This window comes from Chaetodon auriga, chromosome 1 (genome assembly GCF_051107435.1).
Source record: "Chaetodon auriga isolate fChaAug3 chromosome 1, fChaAug3.hap1, whole genome shotgun sequence".
Lineage (NCBI taxonomy): Eukaryota > Metazoa > Chordata > Actinopteri > Chaetodontiformes > Chaetodontidae > Chaetodon > Chaetodon auriga.
The window spans coordinates 4464477-4490230 of NC_135074.1; the positions used below are offsets into that span (position 1 = coordinate 4464477).

Sequence of the window (25754 nt, forward strand, 5' to 3'; positions counted from 1 at the left end):
CAAGGTCACGGTTTACTGCAATTGTGAGCACAAGATACTTTTTTTTGACAGGCTAACTGCCATGTTTTGGTTCATTTGATTCTGTGCACAGTTTCATTAGGTCATGAACCAGAGATCCTTTTTAAAAATGTATTTTTGACTCCATGTTAACCACAGCTCTCCCCTGAGCTCAGATGCTAAACAGTTGTTTGGCCAATACCTTGTTTGGTGAGCTCTCTTCTTGTGTTTGATGCTCCTTTCTTTGATTGCCATGGTGACCTCTCATGCCATCTCCTCAGTTTTTCTTTTTTTTTTATCAAACTGAAAGAGAAATGTTTTAATTCCTGTTCATGACTCGATTTCCCTTCACAGAACAAGTGAAAATAGGCATATAAACAAATACAGTATTTCAAATGAACTATGTATAAATTGCTTGTATCTAAACTTAAATGAAATCTACTAACTGCTTCCTATTTCTGACACATTTCCTTTCCCTGATGGTTAACACCTGAAAGAAAAACACTGAATTGGTATGATATCAGCTCTATTAAGAGCCTCACAAGCTACTCCTGGAGGCTGTACACAGCTATTGTGGTACTTTGAGCTAAATTCTAATTTGGATCTGATCATCACAATGTCAGCCCAGGCTGGTCTCTACACAGTCACAACAGACCACATACACACTAACTGTTAATGCTGTTAACATATCTTTCAGTTTTATTACTACACACGAAACAGCTTCAAAAAACAAAACAAGTGTCTTCAGTTTCAAGAGTTAGTCAATTGTGCTTCCATCTTTAAGGCTACAGGCTTAGAAGTATTCATATATAGAATTTTTGGGGTGTTCGGCACCTGCACTTCTCCAAAGCTCTCACTGGACTGGTGTCAATCATCAGGAAGCTCTCATGAAAAGAGTATTCAGCTATTTACTTTCTACATTATTTCCAAGCATACACATCTGCTGCTTTCCTACACAGTGTGATTAAGTGTTGATGCAATTTATTAGTTTTTTAAAAGAGACTCTACTCTGGAAGGGTTGTTGTCATATTATAACATGCTGGAGGGTGTTTTTTTTAAACACCAACCACTTGGATTGGACTTTTTTTTACTGCGCTCCCTCTCAGCGCCACCGATTGTCCTCATCTTCTCTTTCACATTTGCTGTCCATGCTTTCGCTGCACTGTTTGCACTGGGCACTGACAGGTACTGACTGGGTGCTGTGATGCATACGTGCATGCGACCAATCACGTGATAACAGATAGAGATCATACCATCAAGTTAAAAGTAAGCAGGGGAAGGGGCTGACAGTCCACAGCTCTGAGCGACTGTGGCTGCCCTGCCTTTGATATACTCTGTCACTGCGGTGACACTCAAGGCCAACGTACTTAACTATCTCGTGTGGACGTCACTTATCAGCTATCAGCCACAACAGTCCAAAATAATTGGAATCAATGTCAGTGTGGAAAAAAAACCCTATCAGTTAGACCCTAATATACACAGAGAGCATAGAGTCGGTTTGAGGGTGAAGTCCACCGTGTGTGGACACCATTAAGTTTCTGTCATCACAGCCTATCTGCTGCAAGCTAAGCCAAGTTAAACACACAACCAATTGAAAGAGGACAAACTTTAAGTTCATCGTTCCATTGGTTCCAGTTCATTTTTCCCTTCCTGTAGGTCCATCACATTTAGCTGATCTGCTCATTAACTCCTTCTGTTGCTCCTCTTCTTTTCCTCACACCAGCCTAGATGGTGGGATCTGTGAAGTCTCGTCTGGTAAATCCTTTCTGTAAAAACATATAGACATAATACAAATACTTACAAACAATGTAACAACAGTGAACAAAATGATGTAGAGATTGAGCTAAACATTTACACCCAGCTCGTGCTGCCATTAATCATTTGCTGCATGTTCTGTCTGTCTCTATGCAGACAGTACGTAGTAGTTACCTTTATAACTTCCCTTATTATAATTTTATTCTTATAATTTTCCCAACTGCCAAAAAGAATAACACAGCAATGAGGGAAGACTGCTGAACTTTAAGACCACACCATAATTTCCAATATTCCCATGAACTAAATTTACCTCAAATGTGAATTCCATGCAGCAGCGTACCATGTACTATATGTGATTCTTGTTTAATGACTTTCCTCTTTTGTTTCCTGTAGCATTGCTTTCTGTGGTTATTTTATTTGTTTGTTTTGTATCTCCTGCAGCTCCTGAGGGAAATATCAGGCTCTTTAGCAGCTAAATGCTCCATTACCACACCACCAGCTTATCGCTAACTTTGTCTGTCTGCTCTTTGGTGCTGTAGTGTACACTGACAAGAGTTGCCTGCTGCTGCTGGAAACAGGCCTGATAAGTGTGCAGAGTTTTTCAGATATTTTTCTTTCAACCAGTTTGTTTGTACTGTGACTAGTGAAGACAGCCCAGAGTTTTGTGTGAACTGCATGAGACTGGGTTGAGGACAGATACACAACAGGATGTCTATCAAATGTTAGAGCTTCACCATGGCCACCCAGCAGTCACATAAACACATGGCTTTTGTTTGCTGTGTCAGGTTCAGTTTGAGCTGGGGTCTGATGTATGTGTGTGTGTGTGTTTGTGTGTGTGTGTGTGTGTGTGTGTGTGTGTGTGTGTGTGTGTGTGTGTGTGTGTGTGTGTGTGTGTGTGTGTGTGTGTTGGGGGGGGGGGGGGGGGTAAAACAGGAGGAACATAACAGTGTTCAGGGGCTGCCAAGTCCACCTAACCAAACTCTTCTTTTATTCATCCCAGAAGGCACAAAAGAGACAAACCCAAAATGTCTCAGCCAGATTCTCAGCATTCCTGCAGAGAGCGGTCACTCAGAAACTAAATGCAACAAAACCCAGGCCAGACACCGGCCAGGACACACACAAGAAGAGTATTCAGGAGGTAAAGCAGGGATCCTCATAAGAATGTAGAGAGACGGAGTGTCGTCACTCTGTTAGACAAAAATAAAGGAATTTAGGATTGTTGAATCTCAAAAATGACTCAATTGTGGTTTTGATATGCTGTTATTTCCTCTTACAACTACAAAGCCTTAACAGCAGGCCTTAGAGGTATAACGTGTTAGCTAAAATAATCATTGTGGCATTCCACAGGAGATTGGTAAAACATCCTTCTATAAAAGGAGATCCTTCTCTTGTTCGTGCCAAGGCTGCTGTAATCCTGTTAGCCCCTCACTCTAGATCTTTATCAACTTCACAAACTGGGGAAAACCAACTTGTTCTTAGTTGCATTTTAACAGATTTACAGGTTTTTGAGTTCACATCCAATTTAAATAATTCCCATTGTGCTGCGGAAAAAAATCTTTCGGCACTGTCCGTGGGTTTCACTTCTTCATTAACAGCTCATATAATAAACTCGGAACTGTTCCTTATCCTGCAAAGTTATTGGAAAAGAGATATTTTCTAACCAGGTAGCAATTTGAAATCTTTTTATATAAAGAGTGGAATAAATAAAAAGGGTCGCTGGTGGTGCTGGACCCACAGAGAATTATCAGCTGACTGCACAGTTTCCTCAGCTGTACGGAGTGTTACAGCGTTGTTTTGGTCTAACAGCCTGTTTTATTTCACTCTCACAGCTCTTGTCCGTGTTGTTTCCAGCAGCACTGAGCAGCTGCTTTCAGCAAAACCTTTAAAGACCCACTGAAATAAAATAAACACATCTGCCAAGAAATCTCCCGTTCTAATCCTCTGCACTTGTGTTAACTGTTATCTCTTGGTGTATGAAAACTATTGGTTAAAGAAGGATCTTTTTTCTCTGACCGAAGTCCAACAGATCAATTTGAACATTCTGATCAAATCCCTCTTGTAATCATAGCCCACTCACATATCTATTTCACTCGAAACTACGTTACATTAGAGAAGCTACAAATGCTCTAACTGCTCTTCACCTGTGACTTTAAAAACCCACTGTACGCTTACCCAGCACCAACCTACAGACAGTGTAAGCTACTGGTTGGTGAACATTGTGGAGCATTAAGCTGCAAAAGACACAGATATTTCTCAGGAGTTGGTGGAGACCAAAGCAGAACAAAAAAGAGAATAAATGAATACTTATATTCATCAGGTGGACACAAAAAATGGATGATTCTGTGTCTGCTCGATGTGTAAATGAGCCACTGTTTGCCAGCACATTTGTCATATTAACCTGATAGTGTTGTGTTTATTAGCTTGTTGTGCTGCCTCAGAGTGGCCAAAAATCAGTGAAAACTGTTTTATATCTTGTCTTGTCATTCTTGTCATATCTATCAAATTTGTAGTTCATGTTGGGGAAGTACTTGACCAATGAGACGACATCTTATTCCAGCCATTCATGTCAGCTACAACAACCGATGTTGCGTAAAACAAATCTGACTGGATACTTCAGGTCTTCTGTTAATCCAGTGTGGTTATTACTGTTGACTCTGAATCCTGCTGACAGTTTTCTATTGTGTATTTTTAGCAGAAATGATAGTCAGTGGTATCACCGCTGATTTCCCAACGTGTGACATAACGGATTGAGAGCCACCCCAACGCAGTGAAGAACTTCAGTAACTCTGTAATCTAACTGCTATCAGCTACAGAGAAAATATTTGCATTTGCAGAGCCAAGTATCCAGAGATACGGCATGGCCAGAGGCTAACAAGATACAGGCTTTAAGAGCAGAGCGAAGGAGGGGGGGAGAGGACCAATAGGAAGAGAGGAGTGGAGGTCAAGTGGGACAAAAAACAGATGTGTGCAGATGTAAACTGCAAAACCATCTGGTGGAGACAAAGGTTTAAAGCACAATGTCATTCCACACCCACATGTTCTGCTCTCCATTTTAACTTCAGGCTCATGTCTTCATTCACACATGGAGCTATCAAAAATACCACATTAACAGTGCAATACTGTGTTGATTTCTGTGTCTCTAATGCACTTCAAACATTTTTAATAGGTCATTAAGTGCTGCAAGTTTTACTGTCCCACAGCACAAAGAGAACATGGTCATTCTGTGGGCTTTGATTGGCATTTTCAATCAGCATCATCCCAGACAATTATGTATACTCTACAATATTTGTACTGAAATCAATATAATAGATTCACTTAAATATGAGACTCGATTAACCTTAACCAGTTGCATCAGATGTTTTGTTGGACAGAACCATCTGGGAATTTGTCCTTGGAAACTATTTGGAAAAGGGCAGGCACTTTCAAAAAATACTTTGCAGGTGATTGGATGAACCACCCACCGTCTATTATGGGCTTGACTCTCCTACATGACTTAGAAGGAGAGCGAAAACATGTTTTCCATCAAGAAAAGCCTTAAGTGCCGTTCTTTGCTCTACTTTCAATGAAGAAATACTCTTCAGTTCTGATATAACACATGAAGCCGCCATTTTGTTTTTGAACAATCAGTTGCATTGTTGTCACACCCAAACCACACCTGTAGCTTCCAGTAGTTCCTCAAAGGACCCTGATTCGTCTGAATGACTGTTGCTGCACGCATGTAACTTGAAGCCCAGCAAATTAGATTCTCATGTCGCGTGATTTCACATATCCAGCTGCCTCACAAGGTAAGATTAACCATATAAACTGTGAATTCCACTTGAGTCAAATGCTGTGAATGTGCTGCTTAGCTTGTTACCAGGAGTTTTTTCCTCTTTACATACTTGTCATTTTTCTACATTATGTGGAACAACACTGAATTACCAGTTTGTTGGTTCATTAAAAAAACAACAACCAAAAAAAAAAAAAAAAAAAAATACGTTGAACTCAATGTTGCAGTTCCCCTCATCTCTAAGGTGCATTTTTAGTATCTATTAGCTTGTAGGTTTGGTTTTCTGGCCCTCGTTACCCTTGTTTCCAGATGTTCTGGCAGTTTCCCTTGGCTAAGAAGCTCTGACACTACCTGCACATTACTGAAAAATTGACGTTTTTTGAAGTTAGGCACTGGCTAGCTGGTGAACCTAGTGGAGCATTTAGCAGTTCAAGAGCGAGTATTTCACTCAGGAGTTAGTGGAGACTAAAAGGAGAGTGAGTGTGATTGTAAGTGCAATATTCCTGTTCTGCTGGTTTTATCGGTCATATTGATTTTATTGGCTTCATCGGTTTCACTGGTTTTTACTGTGGAATATATTGATATTTGGCCTTTAAAAATGGATTTTAAGGTAGAAATGATTGCAAGGATGGTGCTGATTATGTCTGGAGATGAATGTTCTGTGATGCAGTGATGTTAAACCCCAGAAAGGTTTCCCAAAGGGACTTTAAGGTATACAGTATCTATCTGATAATGGAGTTACATTTGTTAGGTGGACACAAATACACTACCAAATGAAAGCTACTGTACTACTGTATGTCTGTGTAATTTTGCTGCTTGACCCATGGCCCCTAATGGCCCCCAAAAACTGATGAACATTTAAAAAGAACACTTTTTTGTTTAAAGCAAAATTACTTTCATAGGACTGGTTTATACATTTCATTGATGCAATCCATAACAGCTTATACCTGCCAGGTGTCTCTGGAAATACATATCTCTGCACTGTGCTGTCCTGTACTGGAGGCCTACAAACTCAAGAGGGTTGAGACAGATGGAATTTTCTGATTTTCTGTTTTATAAAAAAAAAAAAAAATCAGTATCTTTAGGTTCTGGACTGACGTACAAAACACGTCACCAATTAAAAATAATGATCACATTAATAATCAACTCATGAATCAACAGTAAAATAAAGGATAACTGCAGCCCTAAGCATTTTCTCTGTCCTACTGCCTGAACCAAGATTTTAAGTGCTTGTCATCGCTGCTTAGCCACGTGCCTCTCTCTTAAAAAAGGTGACACGTTTGCTCCTACGTACTGTCTACAATATTTGACTGAGTTTGTATAGTGTCTCTTGGTATCAGCAGCTGTGGGTCTCACCAGTTTGTAGTCTTTGTGCAGTTTGTTGTACTGGAACATGTTGCAGAGGACAGTTGAGGCCGCTCTGGCAGCTTTTAAACTCCCACAGCTAAACCAAGACACAGCGAGAGACAGTTAGAAACAAGCAGGATTGACAAATAGGAAATACCACAGCATAAACAGAGGAAAGAAACCCAATGATAAACACTCCGTAAAGACCTGCAAATTAAGCAAAATGTTAATGTTTATTTTTGTGTGGTCAAAGGGCAAGCAGAGACAGCCCCAAAATATGCAGTCATAAACAGGAAACAGAGGTCACAGAGAGATCACAGCTCTGGCATTACTGAAAGATTATAAGATCTGAAAATATTAGCCAATTTTAAGGAGCATGAAGAAAAGGTTATCGTTGCGATTAAACAGTTTTCATAGATTTACCATGGTGAGGACAACGTGTGTGGATACAGCGGCCAGTAACTCCCTCAAACTTAACTACATGTTTTTCTATTTGTCATGTTTTTGCCTTTATTACTGAAGCACATTTTATCTGTGACAGAAAAACACTTAACGACATCAAAAAAGGAAGCGCAGGGAACAGATTAAGTGCAGGGCACCTTCACTGTCCACATCTTTACAGAGACCTGGCTCCACCACAACATTCCAGATCAAGCTATTGCACTTGACAGGCGGACCGTGTCGCATACAGACAGGATGCACAAGACTTCAGTGAGACGAATGGAGGTGGATTCTGCATTTATATCAATCATGCTTGCTGCTTTAACTCAGTCAAAGTGGATGGACAATGTTTCCCTGATTTCAAAAAACGTTATTATGGGACAGTGTTTTTAATGAGCTGGCGATTTAATTAGAAAAGTTTTATCTAAATTTCACCACCATGTTCACACCCTCACCAGGGGAAGCAATACCCTGGACCAGAACCAACAGATCTATAGAGGATGCCATCTCCACTGCCCTCCACTCAGTCTTCACACACCTTGAAAACAACAAGAGCTACATCAGAATGGCATTTGTTGATTTCAGCTCAGCATTCAACGCAGTCTCCTCCATGGAGTTTTTGGATGACACCACCATCATCAGCCAAATTTCAAACAATGATGAAAATTCATATCAAATCAGCAATCTTGCAGGGGGTGCACAGAGATTTTTTTTATTTTTTTATAAAGGAACTGATCAATGATTTTAGAAAAACAGGAGGTAGAGACACACCTCTGTCTGCATCAGTTGCGCTGAAGTGGAAGGATGATACTGACAGACAACACCAGCAACAGCCTGTTCAACCTGCTGCCGACTGGCAAGTGGTACAGACGTATCCGCTGCCATAACTCCAGACTACAGAGCAGCTTCTTTCCTCAGGCAGTGAGACTTCTCAATTCATCCTGCACACTCCGCCATCAATAAATGATATGGAACTTTACACTGGACTGCACATAGTATACTGTCTGGGTGTATACTTTACAGGTATATATTTATATAAGAAATTGTATATATGGATTTCATTTTTAGTTTATTTTTTTCTATTCTTATTCAAATATCTGCTTATGTTCTATGTATGTGCAGCATGAAGGGGCTACAACTTGAATTTCATTGTATAACCGTGTGTTGTGAAATGACAATAGATGAACCTTGATACCTTAATTTAACATTACTGGTCAGCAGCTCTGTTTTCTCAGTGTGCACTGATATTTGAAGATTACAGTAGATGTCAACTTTACCTGTTATCATGGGATGTTTTGATGGCCACCAGTTTTGGCAGGCCATTGAAGTAAGAGATGTCACGGGCTGCCAAGGAACTGCAGGTGACCAGGTGATTGAGGGCACCACAGATGTTGACCACCACCTCACTGGATGGTGTTTTCTGAAGGCCATCACTGGGCAGCTTTGACACCAGAACTTTCACCATGTTCATAGCTGCAAGGACAAAGAGCAAAGGTGGTTGTCTGACAAGACTGGTTTTAGATAAATGCCCTAAGCTTTCAGTCATTTCAGCCTTTGAAAGGTCCAGCTCCCACATTATACAAAGGAGCATTGGCTGTCCCTTTTCCCAGGGTCCAGTTGTGAAATCTCACAGAAACTCTGTAACTGGATGGCTCTGTGCCGTACTTCATATTTTTTTCAATGATAACACTGAGTAATGTAAAGAGTCACAGAAGAACACACAGAGTGCTCAAATCATAGTGCAAGTAGGACCTCTATTGTCAGTGGCTGCTCATAAAATCATACTACCAACCAGAATTCAGAACCAAAAATTGACCCCCCTTGGAGAACACTAATGTAGGGCATTCCATCAATGCACAAAAATTAAACAAACTCAGACATGGGTCAAAAGTGTTTGACGTCAGTGTGACTTTATTAGACACAGACAGAGTTTCCAGACTGGAACAACAGCAACACTAATTTGTATCTTACCCGTGTGGTCTTTGTTGGAGGAGTGTCTGGCCAGATTTCTCAGCAGACCGGTCAAAGGCCTCAGCTCCATCTCATTGTTGGTATCTAACAGATCCATCAGGATGGGTAGCATCCTCTCATGCTCCATTACTACACCACTGAGCACTGATGACCACTGGCAGAGAGGGGCAGAGATCACAAAAAATAAATCAGACAGTTCATTATAGATTATGCATATACATGCATAGTTCATATTTCTATGGTGTGTGAGATCTTACCCTGGTCTCTCCTGCAGTGATATTTTGCAGGGCTCCTATGGCAGCCTCACGACTGGTGGAGTTGCTGTCACTGTTCTGCAGAACATGCTTGTATAGTGCCACCACCTTAGGGTGCCACAGCCACTCAGCCCCTTTAGGCTGTCGGGACACCTCAGACAATATGGACAGATTCTGGTTACGCTGCCGAGGTGAAAGAGAGAGAGCATTTTCATTTATTGTACAGAAACATATAGAATAGTATATTCTGTTGTGGCAACACAACAATGAGTTAAATATATCTTTCTATTATCAGTTTTATATCACATTTCTGACACAAGGTTTTCTCTTGTATCAGTATAATGTTTTAGAGACTGTGCGTCAGTGTGTCCTATACAGAGGCTTTCAGGTAATGGGGAGAATAGACAAAATATCGATGTCACCCAGGAACAGGATGGACACACCTAGTTTAGAGGTATGGACAAGTACAAACAGCTAGGAAATAAAACCCTGATTCCAAATAGAGCTGTGATGCTGTGTAAAACATAAATAAAGCAGAATGTGACTCATTGTTAAACCTTTCTGACATGCACTCAATTGAAAACAGTGCAAATACAATATATTTAATGTTTGACCTCATCAACTTCATTCTTTCTTCTTTCACACTAGGAAAATTGTTTGGATCATTCAACAGGTAAACAGGTTCATTGATAACAGGTGATTGTATCATGATTGGGTATGTAAGGGGCATCCTGGAAAGGCTGAGTCATTCACAAGCGAGGATGGAGCGAGATTTACCACGTGAACACATGATTGTAGAAACGATGTTATTGTATGGACTCAGGAACACTTGGTAAAACTATGACAGCTAAAGGACGGATGCCAAAGCTACATGTTCCAGCCAAAAAGTCAGCACCCTCACCAGTTCAAGATTCCAATAGGAGACATGTAAATAAAGAAACAGCATTGTCCTGTTATCACAGTGCACAGCTAGTTCATCCTAGAAAGCACAAGACAAACATGACATAACCCTGACATCGTAACATAACCCTGTGTTTGCTTATAGAAAGCCTTCAAAAGACAACTATCCAAACTCTTTTCATTCATTCAACCTTTATATAACAAAAAAAGATCCTAGACACCAAGAAACACAAATGGGAAGTTCAGCTAATAAAGCCAATGAAAAGTAAAAATAATAAAAAGCCAAATCAGTAAAATAATAAAACCTTGAGAATAAATAAAGCAATTAAAATCAAAGCAGATGAATCAACTAAAACAAGAACAGCTGGAAGTAAAAGAATGAAAATGAGGTAAGCTTTAGATTTCTCTGCTATTCCAGGTGTAACTGCAATGTAGTACAATCATTTGAGTACATTCAATAAGGCTCCACATGAAAAGACAGCAAAGAAGTAATGTAACAGGTTAAAAACACAGTCATTGCATTATAAATAAATTAAAGCCAGTGTCGATCATGCCTTCCAGAGAGAGAGAGCCGCCCAAGCCTAGCAAGACAACTCACAATGATGAGCAATGTAATTATCACCAGCAATAAATCTAATGCAGTGACAAAAAAGCATCCAAGAGTTTCAGATTTGCAGTTGAAGCATGCATGTATAAAATGCCATCATGATCCAATACTAAGAGGAAAATTGCCTCAATAAGCATCTTTCTACAATGAGGAAAACATGATTTATTACTATAGAAGAAGCAAATTTTTCCCTTCATAGGCTCAGCAGTTTAGCAACATGATTTTCAAAAGTTACCCTCTCATCAATCCAAATTCCAAGATATGTATATTCTGTGACTCAATGTTTGTACCATTCTTAGTAGACATGGGATAATTATGATCAATACTTTTAGCTTTGGTGAAAAACATTCATTTAGTTTAATCTGCATTAAGAACTTATCTTTGGTTATTGCGTGCAAATTGTAAATCAGCAAAGAAACACTGCAGGGATTTAACAGCGGAATATACAGCACAGTACAGTACAATATAGTGTCGTCAACATAAAGTTGTATATTACACCCAGTCACAGAAGAAGCAATATCGTCTCTATAAAAGTAAGCAGAACAGGCCCTATGAGACACCTTTTGCAAAATTCTAATTCAAACTCAGATTTAACATCTCAAACAGTGACACACTGATTTCAGGCCTTTTTAAAAGCAAAGTATCAAAGGTCAATAAAAAGAGCTGCACTGTTTGCTTCTATCTGAAGCTGAAATAGTGTCATTTAAAAGAAGAGTGGCGGCAGTGACAGTGCTGTGCTTTTCTCTAAAACCTGACCGGTGTGTGCTTAGAATATGCTAAGAGAAAACTGGAGAGATATTTCTTCAGTCAGTTTTTCACTACAGTCAGTTATTTTTCTTCTTTTATCTGTTGAAATTAAGTTAATCATAGATGACTCAGAGGGGTCTTTAAGTTTAGCTTGGGGGTCAGTAATTATCTGTGAAAGATTGATATTGCTACAGACTCCCTTTAATCAGGCAGAACTCAGGCAGCTTAAGTTAAAATCATCTTGTATAACAGTCTCTGACTCTTCATATTTGAGCTAATGGATCAGCTGTCTCATCAACAGCTGAGCAGGAAGCAGTGGGAGGTCCGTACACTCCAACCTCAAACACAGAACTGTTGTGTGCAATACACAATTTCAGAGCCAAATACTCAAAACAGTTTTCTACTCTGCTAGAATACAAGAAAAACAAGCTCTTGCATCTCCTCATCTTGAATATCTGTGCATTCTGAAAAGGTTGTTATCATCCAAGGGCACATCAGAAGCACTCACAGTGCATCTCAACTCAGCACAATGTCAGGATCCAGTAAGGTCATCAAGATTTTCAGCTGATCCAAATTTCCATTATGAATAATGTTCCTAATATTTAGGTACATAAAACCTAACCCTTTTCTATTCTTAATCTTATCTAAAGATTAAGGATGGGGTGTAGAGTAGATTGTAAAGAAGCAGTGAGTCTGAGGAAGGTTTAGATGTACAGATGTAAAAACCTAGAAAAGAGAGTTAAGCTTGCTATGGCTGACCTGATGGTAACAGAAATGTAAAAATTACAGGCACTAATGAGTAAATGAGAATGTCATTGACAGTGAGGAAGAGTTCAGTGATTGGTACTGTGTCCAGGTGTGCTGCAGGAATGACTGTCACATGTTTTTGACAGAGCGGACGGCATGGAGAATGTTTGCAGCATCAGGAAGGGTGGCCTGTACACCGGGATGAATACCACCTTTGTTAAAAATGATTCAGTCTCCCAGAAAAGATTAAGACTACGCTGCATGAGGAGCGTACTGACTGACCATGTGTGGAGACTGAGCAGCCTGCTACAACATGTGACACCTTGGCAGAAAGACGGGATCAGACCAGAGATAAAGGCAGGTTTTTTTTTTTTTTTTTTTTTTGCCATCCTTGAGTAGTTTAAAAAGAAGACAAACGAAAAAGAATTGCGCTTTAGTACTTCGGACAGTCGATAGACATCAACACCATGTCATCATTGGTTCCAACGTGGATTACAACATCTCTGGCAAGAGGATGTTTACTTAGAAGAGATGGGATCTGCTGATTTGAGGTCTGAACCAGAGTGGACTGCAGGATGAATGGTGGACTACTTGCAGCTGGATTGTGAAGACTGGACATGTCCTTGGGTGCGTGCCCTTTCTGGCATGGAGCCCTGAACCAGAGAGCTAGTTGCAAAATGAGGGGCGAACTGTATGTAGCTGGGGCATGAGGAGGGGGCGTGTTGTCAAGAGTGGCAGTCAGCAGGAGATTCCAGTAATGATGGGGGGGGGGGGTCCTTTTCACCCAGAACGGATGATCACTCTTAGATCACAGTTTGGATCACTCTTAGCACATTGCCATGCACATTGCTTCAGTATGAGCAGATACACAAAGCTTGTCAGGTGTGCAGTACCTAGTTACCATTGTTCAGCTATGATTGGACAATCACTGTTTGGGGGAGGGATTTATCATACAGCCAATCTGGCCATTGGGTTCAAGAAATTTTATCATGGACCAAAGGTAGGTCAAGGGAAAAACTCCATCCAGAACCATTATCATCCTTTGTAGATCCTGAATTCCCATACCAGCTTTCACAGTGGTCTAGCCAGGAGATGTCAAGATTTCTTTCTTTAGATTAAAGTGTTAGGTGTATGAACAGACAGAGGGACAGATCGCTACCCTAAAGCCCCACTAAAGCAGAATAAAAGTCCTCCCTGTTCACTCTCCATGTAGCCTGATGGATGATCTGCTCCAGGTAAGGGTATATCACATGCAAAAACGGGTCAAACAGCATATAGTTAAACAGGTCCCTTTCTCCACACTCTAAGGGTGACATACATGTAACAGTGGGCCTGATGTTGACTCTCCATTAGCCTCCATGCTATTGAAATGAGTAATGTGATCTGCTGGTTGTGTGTGTTGTACTGGAAACTGAGCCTCCCTGTGGACCTGTGGCCACTTCTAAGGTTTCTGCCTGCTAGGCCACTTATTATGAGGCTATTACTGATATACCTGAAAGAATCCTGACCTGTTCAATGCCAAGGGCTTGACCTAAAGCCTTTATAAGTGAAATGTGTTTAGAATCACTCTTATAAAGCACACTACAGTGCAATATTGAAAAATTCTACATATCTGATCATCGTGGTGCTTCTTAACAAACAGCACTAAAGTGAGGTAAGATGTATGTGCAGGAATACTGTGGTTCAAAGTTGATCATTGATCTATATCATTTATACATGACAGGCAGTTATATGACCTGGATACAGGAAGTCTGTATACAATACCTCCCCTGACATGTAAACAATGAGTATGTTATTGAGCCTGCGACTCATCACAGGGCAATAAATGGATTGCATTGATGTTGTCTGTAGGACTCCAAAACAGAATAGTAAAGCAAAAGTAGCTTCATTTTCTCTTATTGTTGTTAAATCTGTTGAAATATATCCACATTTCAAGTCTGCAGTGAGATGTTTAAGTGGATTTTGGTGCCCAAGAAGCATTCAGATGAAAGGCATTGGACAATGACGGGGCATTGGTCATCTGTCTAAAAACAGACACGAGCACAAAGAGCAGTGACACTGACGTACTGCAAAGATAATCACAAGCAGACACCAGCATACAGCCCTTTGCTCAGCAGCAGAAATAGCATCAAGCACACGTCAGTGCACAGAGTGAATGAGGGCAGGGCAGCTTTGTACGTCTCTTAGAGGGATGTGATGGGTGTGGCTGTAGCACGCGAGCTAGAAGGCTGACATAATATCCAACAAGTACACAAGCATTTGGGACAAACTTCCATTCACATTGAAGAGTAATGAGAATACAAATGAAATTTTAAGTAGCATGTTGGAGTTGTGGTTCTGGCCAGCTGTCAAATATGAGTCTAACGTTCAATCTCCTTTTAGCTCTGTTTTGGTCTCCACCTCCTGAGATAAATACCTGGGTCTTTAGGGTCCACAATGTCCACCAACTGGTCTCTAACTTTGTCTGTGTGCTCTTTGGTGCTGGGCAGGTAGTGTACAGTGGGTTCTTAGAGGCTTTTCACATAAAAAAAAATGCTTTTAAAGTGCAGCTTTTAAGGATGTGTGAATATCCAGTATATCCAATATATAATTCAGCAGTTGCTTGGTGTACAGTATTGGGGCAGATGATTAAATAATCAGTGATGGGTTTGTAATTTTATGAGTGTGATGAACCTTACCTCAGTGTCCTTTTTGTTATACAGCGTAAAGCAGCCGATGGCCTCACTGTCCCTGAGGGCAGAGGCCCTCTTTGGGCCCTCCAGACGGAGACGGACTGAGGGAGGAAGCTCAGTGTACAGCTGGTAGGAGAGATTCCTCATCACACACAATGAATTCTCCAAACCCTAAATATAAAGAAAGACAGAGAGAGGAGTGATAAGAGGAGGGAGAAAGTGGACAGTAATAAATAACTACCTGACCAGAGTGGACACTTTAATGTTTAACGGGTTACTGAGGAAACTTCTTTCTCCACTCAAACTCAAACCAACACAACATTGTGAGTGCATTTTAATATTGACAAAAAATATGGCAGTAAGCAACACACTGACACACTGGGATTTAATCTCCTTGTAATGTGTAATGAGTCATCGGAGGGGAGGGATATTAACTGTTTGATCAATGGCAATACAGGGATTTGATCACAGGAAACAGCTCATGTAAACAGCTTGATAAAATAACCCCTGAAAACAACACCTGAAGTAATCAGGTTACTTTATCATAGAAACATAGCTGATGAAGATTAATCATGAGCATTCAGCTGAAACACCACTGCACAAATTATCTGAAAGCCCTGATCTAAAACTGAGCAACTGAAAATCTTCCAGATTCATGAATGGAAAATGAAGGGAACTAAGCACAGATATTTCTAAATGGTTAAATTTCCACTAAGTAGTCAAGCAAAAGCGGTCTGAGAACAATGAATGTTTGTTGAAAATTTTGGACCAATCCATGGTTACATGAAAACCTGATTCTGGCACTAGATGAAAAGTCAGAGGATTAGCAATCATTGCCAGGGTGCCATGAAGGTCTGATCAAAATGTCATGGCAATTAATCCAATAGCTGTTGAGATATTTCAGCGTGGACCAAGTAGAGAACTGACTGATACTGTCATTCATCCATACAGCTCTGCAGCTAGCATGGCTAAAAAGCATCCCATTTTTCAAAACCATGAAGAGTCTGAAGACGTCCAGTCTTAGAGTATAACACCTTTGACACTGACCATGTCCAAAGTTAATGTTTGTTGGTATCTATACAAAAGTGGATCGGGTTGGATCCATTTATCGATAACTTGAGGAAATCATCCATATATTTTAAGTGAATTATCATGTAGAAGAACACAAAATGAGTGAGCGATCCCTCAGCTACTTTACGGTTGTCACACAATGGTGATTGTAGACTTTGTCCAGTTTAGTACATGTGCTGAGAATTGAAGGACAGGGAATTGAAGGTGGTCCTGCCAGCAAACTACAGGGAATGGTCTTAATGCTGACAACAATAAGCAGCAATCCTGTTTGAAAGTGAAGCACAGATTCCCCTCACTCAACTCCTAAACCTTAAATAAAACACAGTTCAGCCTGACCTTGTCCCTCTGCTAAACAGGTGTAAGAATATTTCCTTTCATGACATTTTGTGAGTTTATTCTGTTTATCTGTTGGACTAAAAGAAAGCGAAGAGCGCTTGTAAAAGGCAGAAAACTCAAGGCTCACATACATCTCCCAGCTGAAACTACAGGGGGCTGTGCTACTGGACCATCATCTCTTGAGGGTCAAAATAGTATTTCGAGACTGGACAGGCCAAAGCTAGCAGTTTAGCATGCTAGCTCCAGTAAGGTATCTCTACAACACAATACGTAGACGTCTTTGACGTACTGTCAGAACTGTTACTTCTTCACATTCTTTTGATAATGTTAGGTCAGATATCGAATGTTTTCAACTAAAACTATGGCCATATCTCACACATTGTACCTTTGAAACTGAGGACATCCCCCATGTCATGCTCATCCAGTCAGGTGCAGGAAGGGGTCATGTGGATGTTTAACAAAAGCAGCGCATGAATCAATCATCTTGGTTAAAGGTTTATCCAAGTGTCTGCAAAGCAATTTTGGTCTGGTGCTTGTGTTTCAAACCCAAGTCAACTGCTGAAGAGTGCCAAACCACAGTGAGCGAAGAAGAATGTAAGGGGAACGGTTTCCTCACATATCAAACACAGAAGAGTATTCCCTTACGTGACAAGTCATGCAGGACCCTGTGCCTCATAATGAGCCAGTGAAAGCATGGTGCACTGAGAGAGAGAGAGTATTGAATTGGGTAACAAGCTGACATTCCTTAGTGATTAATCCACATGTGCTATTCCAGTGTAGCTGCCAGCTGAAGTAACACTACTGAAAAATTACTTATTATTTATAATAAATCTCATGAAATTACCTAAACCAACAAAAAATTTATTCTACTAAGTGGTCAAAGTCTGATATATGTTATTCGTCTGTGCCAAAGAGCTCTATTGTTCTCCAAAAACAGCTACAAACACACGAGTGAGGCACACTGTTGCACTGGGTGTCATGTTCCTTCATTACCATGAACAGTTTATTCTGCCTCAGTCCCACAATGTCACATTAGATACTCACTAGAGCACTAAATGTGTAATAATCCGCTACTGAATATAGTCCCCAACAAAGACACTACGTCCTGTTTGAGTAACATTTCATAAAACCTACAACAACCAGCTGTTTTAGGAAATTAGTGAGCCTTTGTAAAGTATCATTAAAGCTGTGTATTTGTGAGTTTTACGGATTCACATCTTCAGTAGAGAACTAGCTGATCCTATAGAGTGGTTCTGGGGTGATCCTGACATTTAATAGTTTGTATCTGATAAAAGTTCAGACAGAGGCTGGCAAAATACACTGATTCACTGAGCTCAGACGCTAACAAGTCTTTTATCTCTCCTATCTCGTTCTTATTACAGAGAAGTGTCTAAAATATTCTGCTAACAGCTTCTTGATTTCACCATTTCACAAAGACCACGGCAGCATGTCATATCAGGTGATGCTAATGAATATTAATCCTGTGAGTAACTTGATAACAGGCCAAAAGATAACTCGACTGCTTCAGGTTTGCGTGCTCTCCGCGGCCGGCGTTTGGAACAGGCCGAAGACTGTTTGTGAAGGAAGAAGCTCGACTCTGTAACACTGCTGTACAATCGCAAGGGGCTGAATGTTTCAGTAGTTCCAACTCCAACAGTGATACATGGTCTCTGCAGCTCACGTCAGTTTCATGAATCACATTCTCCACTTAGACTTTTATTCACATCATTGAAATAATTTTAAGATAATTCACTTCATAGTTATGAAACAGAAACTTTAGTGTTTGGATGAAGTACTTTGTGAAAAATACAGGGTATCAGATTACGTAGGTTCACAGCTATTATTTCAGTGTGTCAGATACATAATTAATTAACATTTAGGTATATACAAGTATCTGAATTGACAGTATTGATGGACTCAGATCAGGATCTGGACCAAACCAATCCCTAGCAGTCCCATGGACAGTTTATGAAAGTCACAAAGTACTGAAAGCAGGAATAACAATGCATTGTTAGTGTTGGTCACTGGGTCATTTGCTGACAATAAGAAAAATATAGAAACACACAAGCCCTCTCTTTTAACTTAAATACGTTGTTAAATGTCATTAGATGCTGCTGAGTCTTTCATTTTGTGTAACCTTGACTTTTTTGGCTTTTCATCTCCAGCTTTGGTGGTTAGTGCTCATTGCTACAGATGTTTGAAAGGGCCTGCCAGTGTGGTGTGTCGTAGCCATAATGACCATCGTGATTTTCAAATCATTGTTATTTTCAGTGCAGAAAAATGTCACAGGCTATTACAGGGAGAGTCACCTTGTCATCTGCTCTCTCCTCCTGTTCAATGTAGGACACCAGAGAGTCCACCAGGCCTCGCATATCTCTCATCTTCTGTCTCGTCCTCTCATTCACTGAGCTCAAGTTCCTATGCACACATTACACACACACACACACACACACACACACACACACACACACACACACACACACAGACAATTATAGTCAGGTTAAGCTGTCAGAACATAATGAGTAAAGCTGTCTCACTAAACTGAATCTTTGATCTTTGAGTGACTTAAGCACAAACTAAATGAAGCTCTCTTCAGTAACAGCCCCTCCACTTTGAAAAAATACTGTATTTTTTGGAGCTTACTGCACTTACATGTAATTCTATCTCTGTTAACAAAACTCTGCTGAGGCTCAAACATGTTTTACAAGGTGGAACCTGAATGCAGCTTGTTTCGTGTGATGAAAATGAAAAATTAGGTTTATATGATCAAAATTCTTTGTTGAGAGAAGGCAGCAGCAGCTCTATGCTACAGGTGCATGAAAGCTGCATTATTTAAAGTCAGCATAAAGAGACCAGCTGTCTAAATGCACCTTGGAGTAATGTGTTTCGATGAAGAAAGAACTGGGTCAGTAAATCAGGCTGGTGTTTTGTTTCCAATAGAAACAACCAAGCACTGATTCTGTTCTTAACTCTGGTTCTTGCCTCTGGCTGCCATCTCCATAGCAATGGCACGTAAGGTTCATGGATACTGTAGTATTTAGTGCCATTCGACTCACCCAACTGAGGGAAATGATTTGGTTCTACAGTAATTCTACAGCGTGGTTTTCTGTGCAGTCACCTGAGGCAGCCGGTGGTATTGTAGAAGATGTCTCTCTCAGATGGGCTCAGAGGGATGCTGCTGCACAGAGGAATCAGTACTTTCTCTGTCAGCTCTGGTAAAGCTTCTTTGGACAGCTTCTCCTTCAGGTTGTCTCTGGAGGACAGATTCCACAGGACCCCTGCAGCCACAACAGGATTTTATTCTGTTGTATATATAACTGAGTACTTCAAATCATAAATCAGTAGCATCACCTGGATTATGTGACTTAAGTATGGACTCATGCATGGACATAAGCTCATGAGCAGGGTTCAGACCAGTCTCAAAACAATGACCATTACTACCTGTGATGGTCTTTCGAAGCTCCTCATCAGGCTCGCCCAGGATGCTGACGAGCTGCATCACTCCGCCAGCGTTTACGAGCGCTGCCTTGTTGTCAGCGTTTTCGTAGATGAGGTTCCGTGTGGCGCCAGTGGCATAACGCTGCACGGCTTGGTTGTCACTGGAGAAAAGCTGAACCAGAGCTGGGATGCCATGCAGAGCACGGACCTGAGAGAGAGGATCAGGAAGAACACACAACATATACCATAAATACGCACATACAGAGAAGTGCTGGTGGTGAATAAATGGCAGACTAAATGAAAAAATCAAATACACAGATAAATAAATACAGCAAGTGAGGGAAATATATCCAAACACAGTCAAGTGCAAGCTGCTGTTACCTGGTTTTTGGCATTGTTGCTGTGGTAACATTGGTGCTGTATGTATGCGGCTCCAAGAACTTGCAAGGCAGTATCTGACTCAGACAGATACCTCACAGCTGTAGCCATATCCAGACCCTGCATCCTACACACACACATATACAAGCTTTATATTAACAGTAGCTATGCCTGCAACCAATAATTATTTCCATCATTCATTTTGATCTATGTTGTAAAAAACCTGGAAAAGTGACACTATGAGCTACACAGTCATAATAACTGTGTACTCTTCTTCTGCAGGACACTTCTGTCTGATAGCACTAATTCACTGTACAACTAATTCATCCATCTGAGATGGCTACGATAAAGCCGATCCAAGCCAGCAGTGGCCCAGATGTCTTAGCCAGACAAATTAGTGAATATGTCTCACTCTTCCAGTGGGTCATTGCTGTGTATCGATGCTCCATCCAAGATATCCACTCCCTTCCCGACACTCCTCACACTGCGGAGCGAGGCGGCCCGGTGGAGAGGGGCTTGGTACTGCCCTGTTCCCATGACATGGTTGCCCCTGGACACATGCTGCTGCCACTGTGTCCTCCAGCCGTCCCCTGCCGTGGGGACGCCTCTGCCAGTGCCCACCCAGCCCTCCTGACCAAAGCTAGAGCCCTGCTGCTGGTAGTGCTGCTGTCGGTTGGTAATACGGCTGATGGTGCGGTGGGAGGGACCTTTGTAGGTGTATTGACATGGCAGCTCCTCCTGCCAGTAGCCTCTGTCCTGGGCCAGTGTCCCGCTGAGGCTGCGCCTTAGGGTGCCGGGGGGAGGCACAGTGATTGGGAAGGAGGCTTTCTCTGGAGGGACCAACACAGTGACAGGAAATGCCTCCTGGTCTGCCTGGCACAGTGACTTAGAGCGTCTGCTTCTGCTGTGTGACTGGGAGGTCTGGAAGCTGCTATGGATCATACTGGTTCCTTTATTCCTCACCCTAGAGGTGGTTTCCACAGCAGAGCGAGTGGAGAAGCCAGAGGAGTGAAGGGGTCTTGTGGGTACCTGCAGGGTGGGTGGTTAATAAAAGGTTAGCAGACACACTGCAGCAGGCAAAGAAAAATGCTCTCTTTTTTCTCAATTTCTCATATAAAAAGGCACATTTTCTTTTCTTCCTGAGAGCTGGAAAAAGTTGTTACAGAGAAGCTCTTACAGCGCAGGCGAGGAGAGAAAAGTATCTTCTTTTCAAGACATTTTTCAAGAAACAACTCTTCATGCTACTCAAAGTGTCCTGGACAGGAAAAGGCGTTGTAAGAGGTTCCACATACAACAGCTCTTCCTCCTCTGCTTCATCAAAGCCTGGCTACTGTAAGCTGCAGGAAGCTCGCTGCTGCCTTTACATTGTTACACTGGCCGGTTAAAAGCAACAGGCAAACGTCCTGTTTATATTTTTCTTCTGTCTTTACATTGTTCTGGGTTTGGTCCGCAGTGTTGCTCAGCATTTTCCTTCTCATTGACACAGAGCCAATTAGACCAGAGAGGAAACATTATTCTCAAACAGTACTGGCTCATTACTTTCAAGTGTGTGTGTGTGTGAGTGTGTGTGCGTGTGCGTGTGCGTGTGCGTGTGTGTGTGTGTGTGTGTGTGTGTGTGTGTGTGTGTGCATGCTTGACACACGGGTTTCCAGTCAAGGAAGGACTACCCTACTCTTTTACAGAAAGAGTAGTATTTTACATGGGTATAGTTTAAGTACAATTGCAATTTATTTCAACTTTGCTCTGATTTTCATAGATTTGGCTGACTTTGACATCTTGGAACGCAATGAAATCTGTACAAACAACAACAACAAAGGGGCAAGAAACATGAACAGTCAGTCAGACTGGTTGTGAATAAGCCAACAGTCTGTGCAGATCATCTAAACCACTTTATTTGGAGGTAAAACAGAAATTGATTACAGTACAAGAGGTCAGACTTTAAACCAGTCTGTCTGGGGACACATTGACTTGTACTTTTGTTTTTGTTTTCTCTTTTTGGGTTTGTCTGCCTCACCGAACTCCTTAAAGGTACTGTAATTTCTATATCAGAATTTTTTTCCTGCCAGTTTGAAGGCTCTAAAACAGACTCTAGATGTTTCGAATTGACAATTAAATTTGCAGAATCTATCTTTTAATGTTTAACCAAATGAAAAAAATGTAAAAAATCCAGATAATTAAGCATGGGGCGTTGAGGGTGACTCAGGGCTTTCTAAATCATGTCTATGGATCAGATCTGAGCAAGTAACTTAGTTCAATGTTATTAATACTGAGAAAGTTGCTGGCCAAAACAATAAAACTAACACAGAAGTTATAATAAATCCCAATAATCTTTTAACAGTCAATGACGAGATTTACAATACAATGGCATCCCTACTGGAGTCCACCACAGCCAAACTCTGTGTACTGTACGAGGAAACTCCACGAAGACCATCAGTCAAACTTACAGCTTTCTGGCTGGAGGTCTGCAGTGAATCCTCGCAGAGTTTGCACTGTATAAAATACCAAAACAGTTCTTGTAGTATTCTCAAAGAACTAACCACTCAGGCCAGTCTAAATGTCCACGCTTTAAGTTATGTTCCCTTTGCTGTGTTTGATTGAAACTATGCTAAACCCTTTCCAAACCTCCGGTATTTCTGCACAGATCTGAACTGGACAGTTGTCGTGAATGTTTTCTTGCATGTATTACAGTGCACAGCAGTACTGGCAGGTGGTACTCACAGCCATGGCGCGGCTGGGTGTGTGTATCATGGACCTGGAACTGAAACCATGGGTGTGGGTGTAGCTCTTTGCCTCAGGAAAGCTGTAGTCTAGACAAAGAGAAGAAAGATGAAAGATTAGTGTTTTTCATCAGTACGTGTAAAAAAAAAAAAAAATGTACTATTCAGAATGTCAGCTCCGGTTATCCAGACTGCACAGACGGATAAGAAAGTGACCTAAACTGTGACTGTTTATTTTATATCCTGAGACATGATTATGTGTATATTCATGTATGACTCTCATAAAAGCTTGTCATAATATGATTCAATTCTGTATATCACTGGATCACCTGCAAACAGTGTATAGCACTAGATCATCCACACAGAGCAATTTTAATGCATTCTCTTGCTTCTTTAATTCCTGTTGTATTTGTTTGATTTCTTATAGTGAGGAAGAGAACTTCAACATATAGAGCAAAGAGGAGAGGTGACATAACCATGCCTAATCCCTCTCTGCGGCTCAAATCTATCGCATAGGATGCAATTTACTTTAACCTGTGATGTTGATACCTTATACATACAGTAGCTTTCACCTAATTAATAAACCTAGTGTGTAAACCAAAACCTTCTTTTCAAAGATAAATAACCTGGATACTCTATCAAAGCCTTTTTCTGTGTCTAATCTTAAAATGAGTTTCTATATTTGTTTGCTTTGAGTATTCTTTCATATTTATTGTCCATCTAATATTCTCTGTTTATTGTCTCTTTGCAGTAAAGACATGTGGATAAAGGAACCTTATAAAGATCTCACACTGTCACCGCATGACAAGAGCACATTAAAACATCATGTAAGTGAGCTGCCATGAGTTGAACAGAGAGAGGAAGCCGGAGCAGTGCCTGTAGTAAATTGCCTGGAGAAAACAACACACACCATCCAGTCCAACAGTACGGAAGGAAGGGGGGAGGCGATGGTGCTGGGAGGGGAGGTGGGCTGCATGCCTGAGCATAAGCATCACCAGTTCAGAGGGCAGGGAAGGTACCCTCAAACAAGACCAGCACAATGAGGAGAGCACACATAGCATATAACCAACAATATATTAAACATTTGCTATTTTATCAGATTTGGTCTTCAATATTTAAACCAGAGCTCCACTGTTTGTAACTTTATCTGATGATCACAAATGGACCTACTGGGTTAAACATTTAAAGGGAGCCTCTTGGTAGGCGAATGGTTAAAGCACATCCTGCACAACCACACAGACCACACAAACTGTCATCTGTAGGATTCTGATCTGTGATGCTTGTTGCATGTCACACCCCTGTCGCTCCCCTGTTTCCTGTCTGCCACTCCACTGTCCCTATCCTGTAAATGCAAAACATTATTGCATAAAAACTTTGATTTAAAGCTAGGTAGAGTTATCGTTGTGCTATTCATGAGTACGAGCATTAGCATTTAACAACCATTTTAATGGGTGCTTAACATCACGCTAATCACGACTTTCACTTAGAGAACAATGGATGTCCAAATGTTTTTCTGTGCATCCTGGGTTATGCATGGCTTGCTGTCAGAACACTGTCTGGGTGGGCATGAAACTTTTCTTGTTGAATAATCAGTTTGAAAAAAAAAAAAAAAAAAGATAATCTATTTTTTAAAATATGGTTCTTTGGTACAAATGGAACAACACGGTGTGTTGTAGAAAAGTTAACTACCACTCTAAAGAAACTGCATGAAACATGTATCATTAAGTTCAAAACTGTGCTCCCTGCACCAGGGTGGGCTGACGTCAGAGATTATACTGTGCAGAAGCTGAGTCAGTTTTGGACAAATTCTGCAACTCTGGTGCATGGATTTGTTCTTAACTGCAAGTATAAATTTGCTCCTGCTCTAATTCGCACTTCTGGTTGTGTCATCCATAGCAATAGCAATGACTCATGAGCAGTATGGGCTCATGATCCTATACTATTTAGAGCTATGTGCCATACCAAACTAACAAAACAAAACATGATGCAGTATTTCAGATTAAGTACTATATTTATAACCCGTCATCAAACCTCTTGAACCTCTTGTTAAACTGTTCCAGGTGACTGTCATGTTTGGAAAAACTAGAAACGCTTCTGATTTCCAATGAGGTTGGACAACATGCCATACAAACTAGTTCTGATCAAACAAAACCGTTACTGTACATATTTAAGACCTTGGTGATGGTCCAGGAGAGTGGGAATCTCTGCAGCAGTGGATCTGGTGCAACTCCCCTTTCCTTGGTCCCATGGCCTTGCAGATATCCAGACCTTTGTATCAGGGTGCCTTGTGTAGTGTTAGATATGTCTGGGTTGGAAGCAGGATAATACTGACTGTGTGAACAAAAACACACTCACATCCACTGAGGAATCCAGAATTTGGGAGTGTTACTATCTGAAGTTTAAACATGGTTTTAATCAACTCCTCTCTCACAGTTTTATGACTGTGATTAAGTCCATCTTCCAAGATGAGGCTGTTTTCTCTTTGGCTTCTGCAAAACAAGAAGCCTCTCAGTGATTTATGTGTGCAGCTCCTCTCCTTCACCACGAGCCATTACTGGATCATGGTACCCAGCCAAGCCTTTCTCAACACCATCTCAGTACTTTCAG

General features: G+C 41.0%; 1 protein-coding gene across 1 annotated transcript in view; it reads right to left on the reverse strand.

Annotated features, from left to right (window-relative positions):
• Positions 1-670: 670 nt before the first annotated feature.
• LOC143321965 (plakophilin-3-like) overlaps positions 671-25754 on the reverse strand; it is a 29692-nt gene continuing 4608 nt past the window's right edge. Inside the window, exons 2-13 of the mRNA XM_076732807.1 lie at positions 23149-23237; positions 20843-21459; positions 20434-20557; positions 20056-20260; positions 19733-19892; positions 18924-19032; positions 15214-15378; positions 9538-9717; positions 9281-9434; positions 8587-8782; positions 6878-6965; positions 671-1763 (exon numbers count right to left, since the gene is read on the reverse strand). Coding sequence (XP_076588922.1) covers positions 1722-1763; positions 6878-6965; positions 8587-8782; positions 9281-9434; positions 9538-9717; positions 15214-15378; positions 18924-19032; positions 19733-19892; positions 20056-20260; positions 20434-20557; positions 20843-21459; positions 23149-23237 — 2129 coding nt within the window. The 3' untranslated portion in view covers positions 671-1721. The remainder of the gene's footprint in view (positions 1764-6877; positions 6966-8586; positions 8783-9280; positions 9435-9537; positions 9718-15213; positions 15379-18923; positions 19033-19732; positions 19893-20055; positions 20261-20433; positions 20558-20842; positions 21460-23148; positions 23238-25754) is intronic.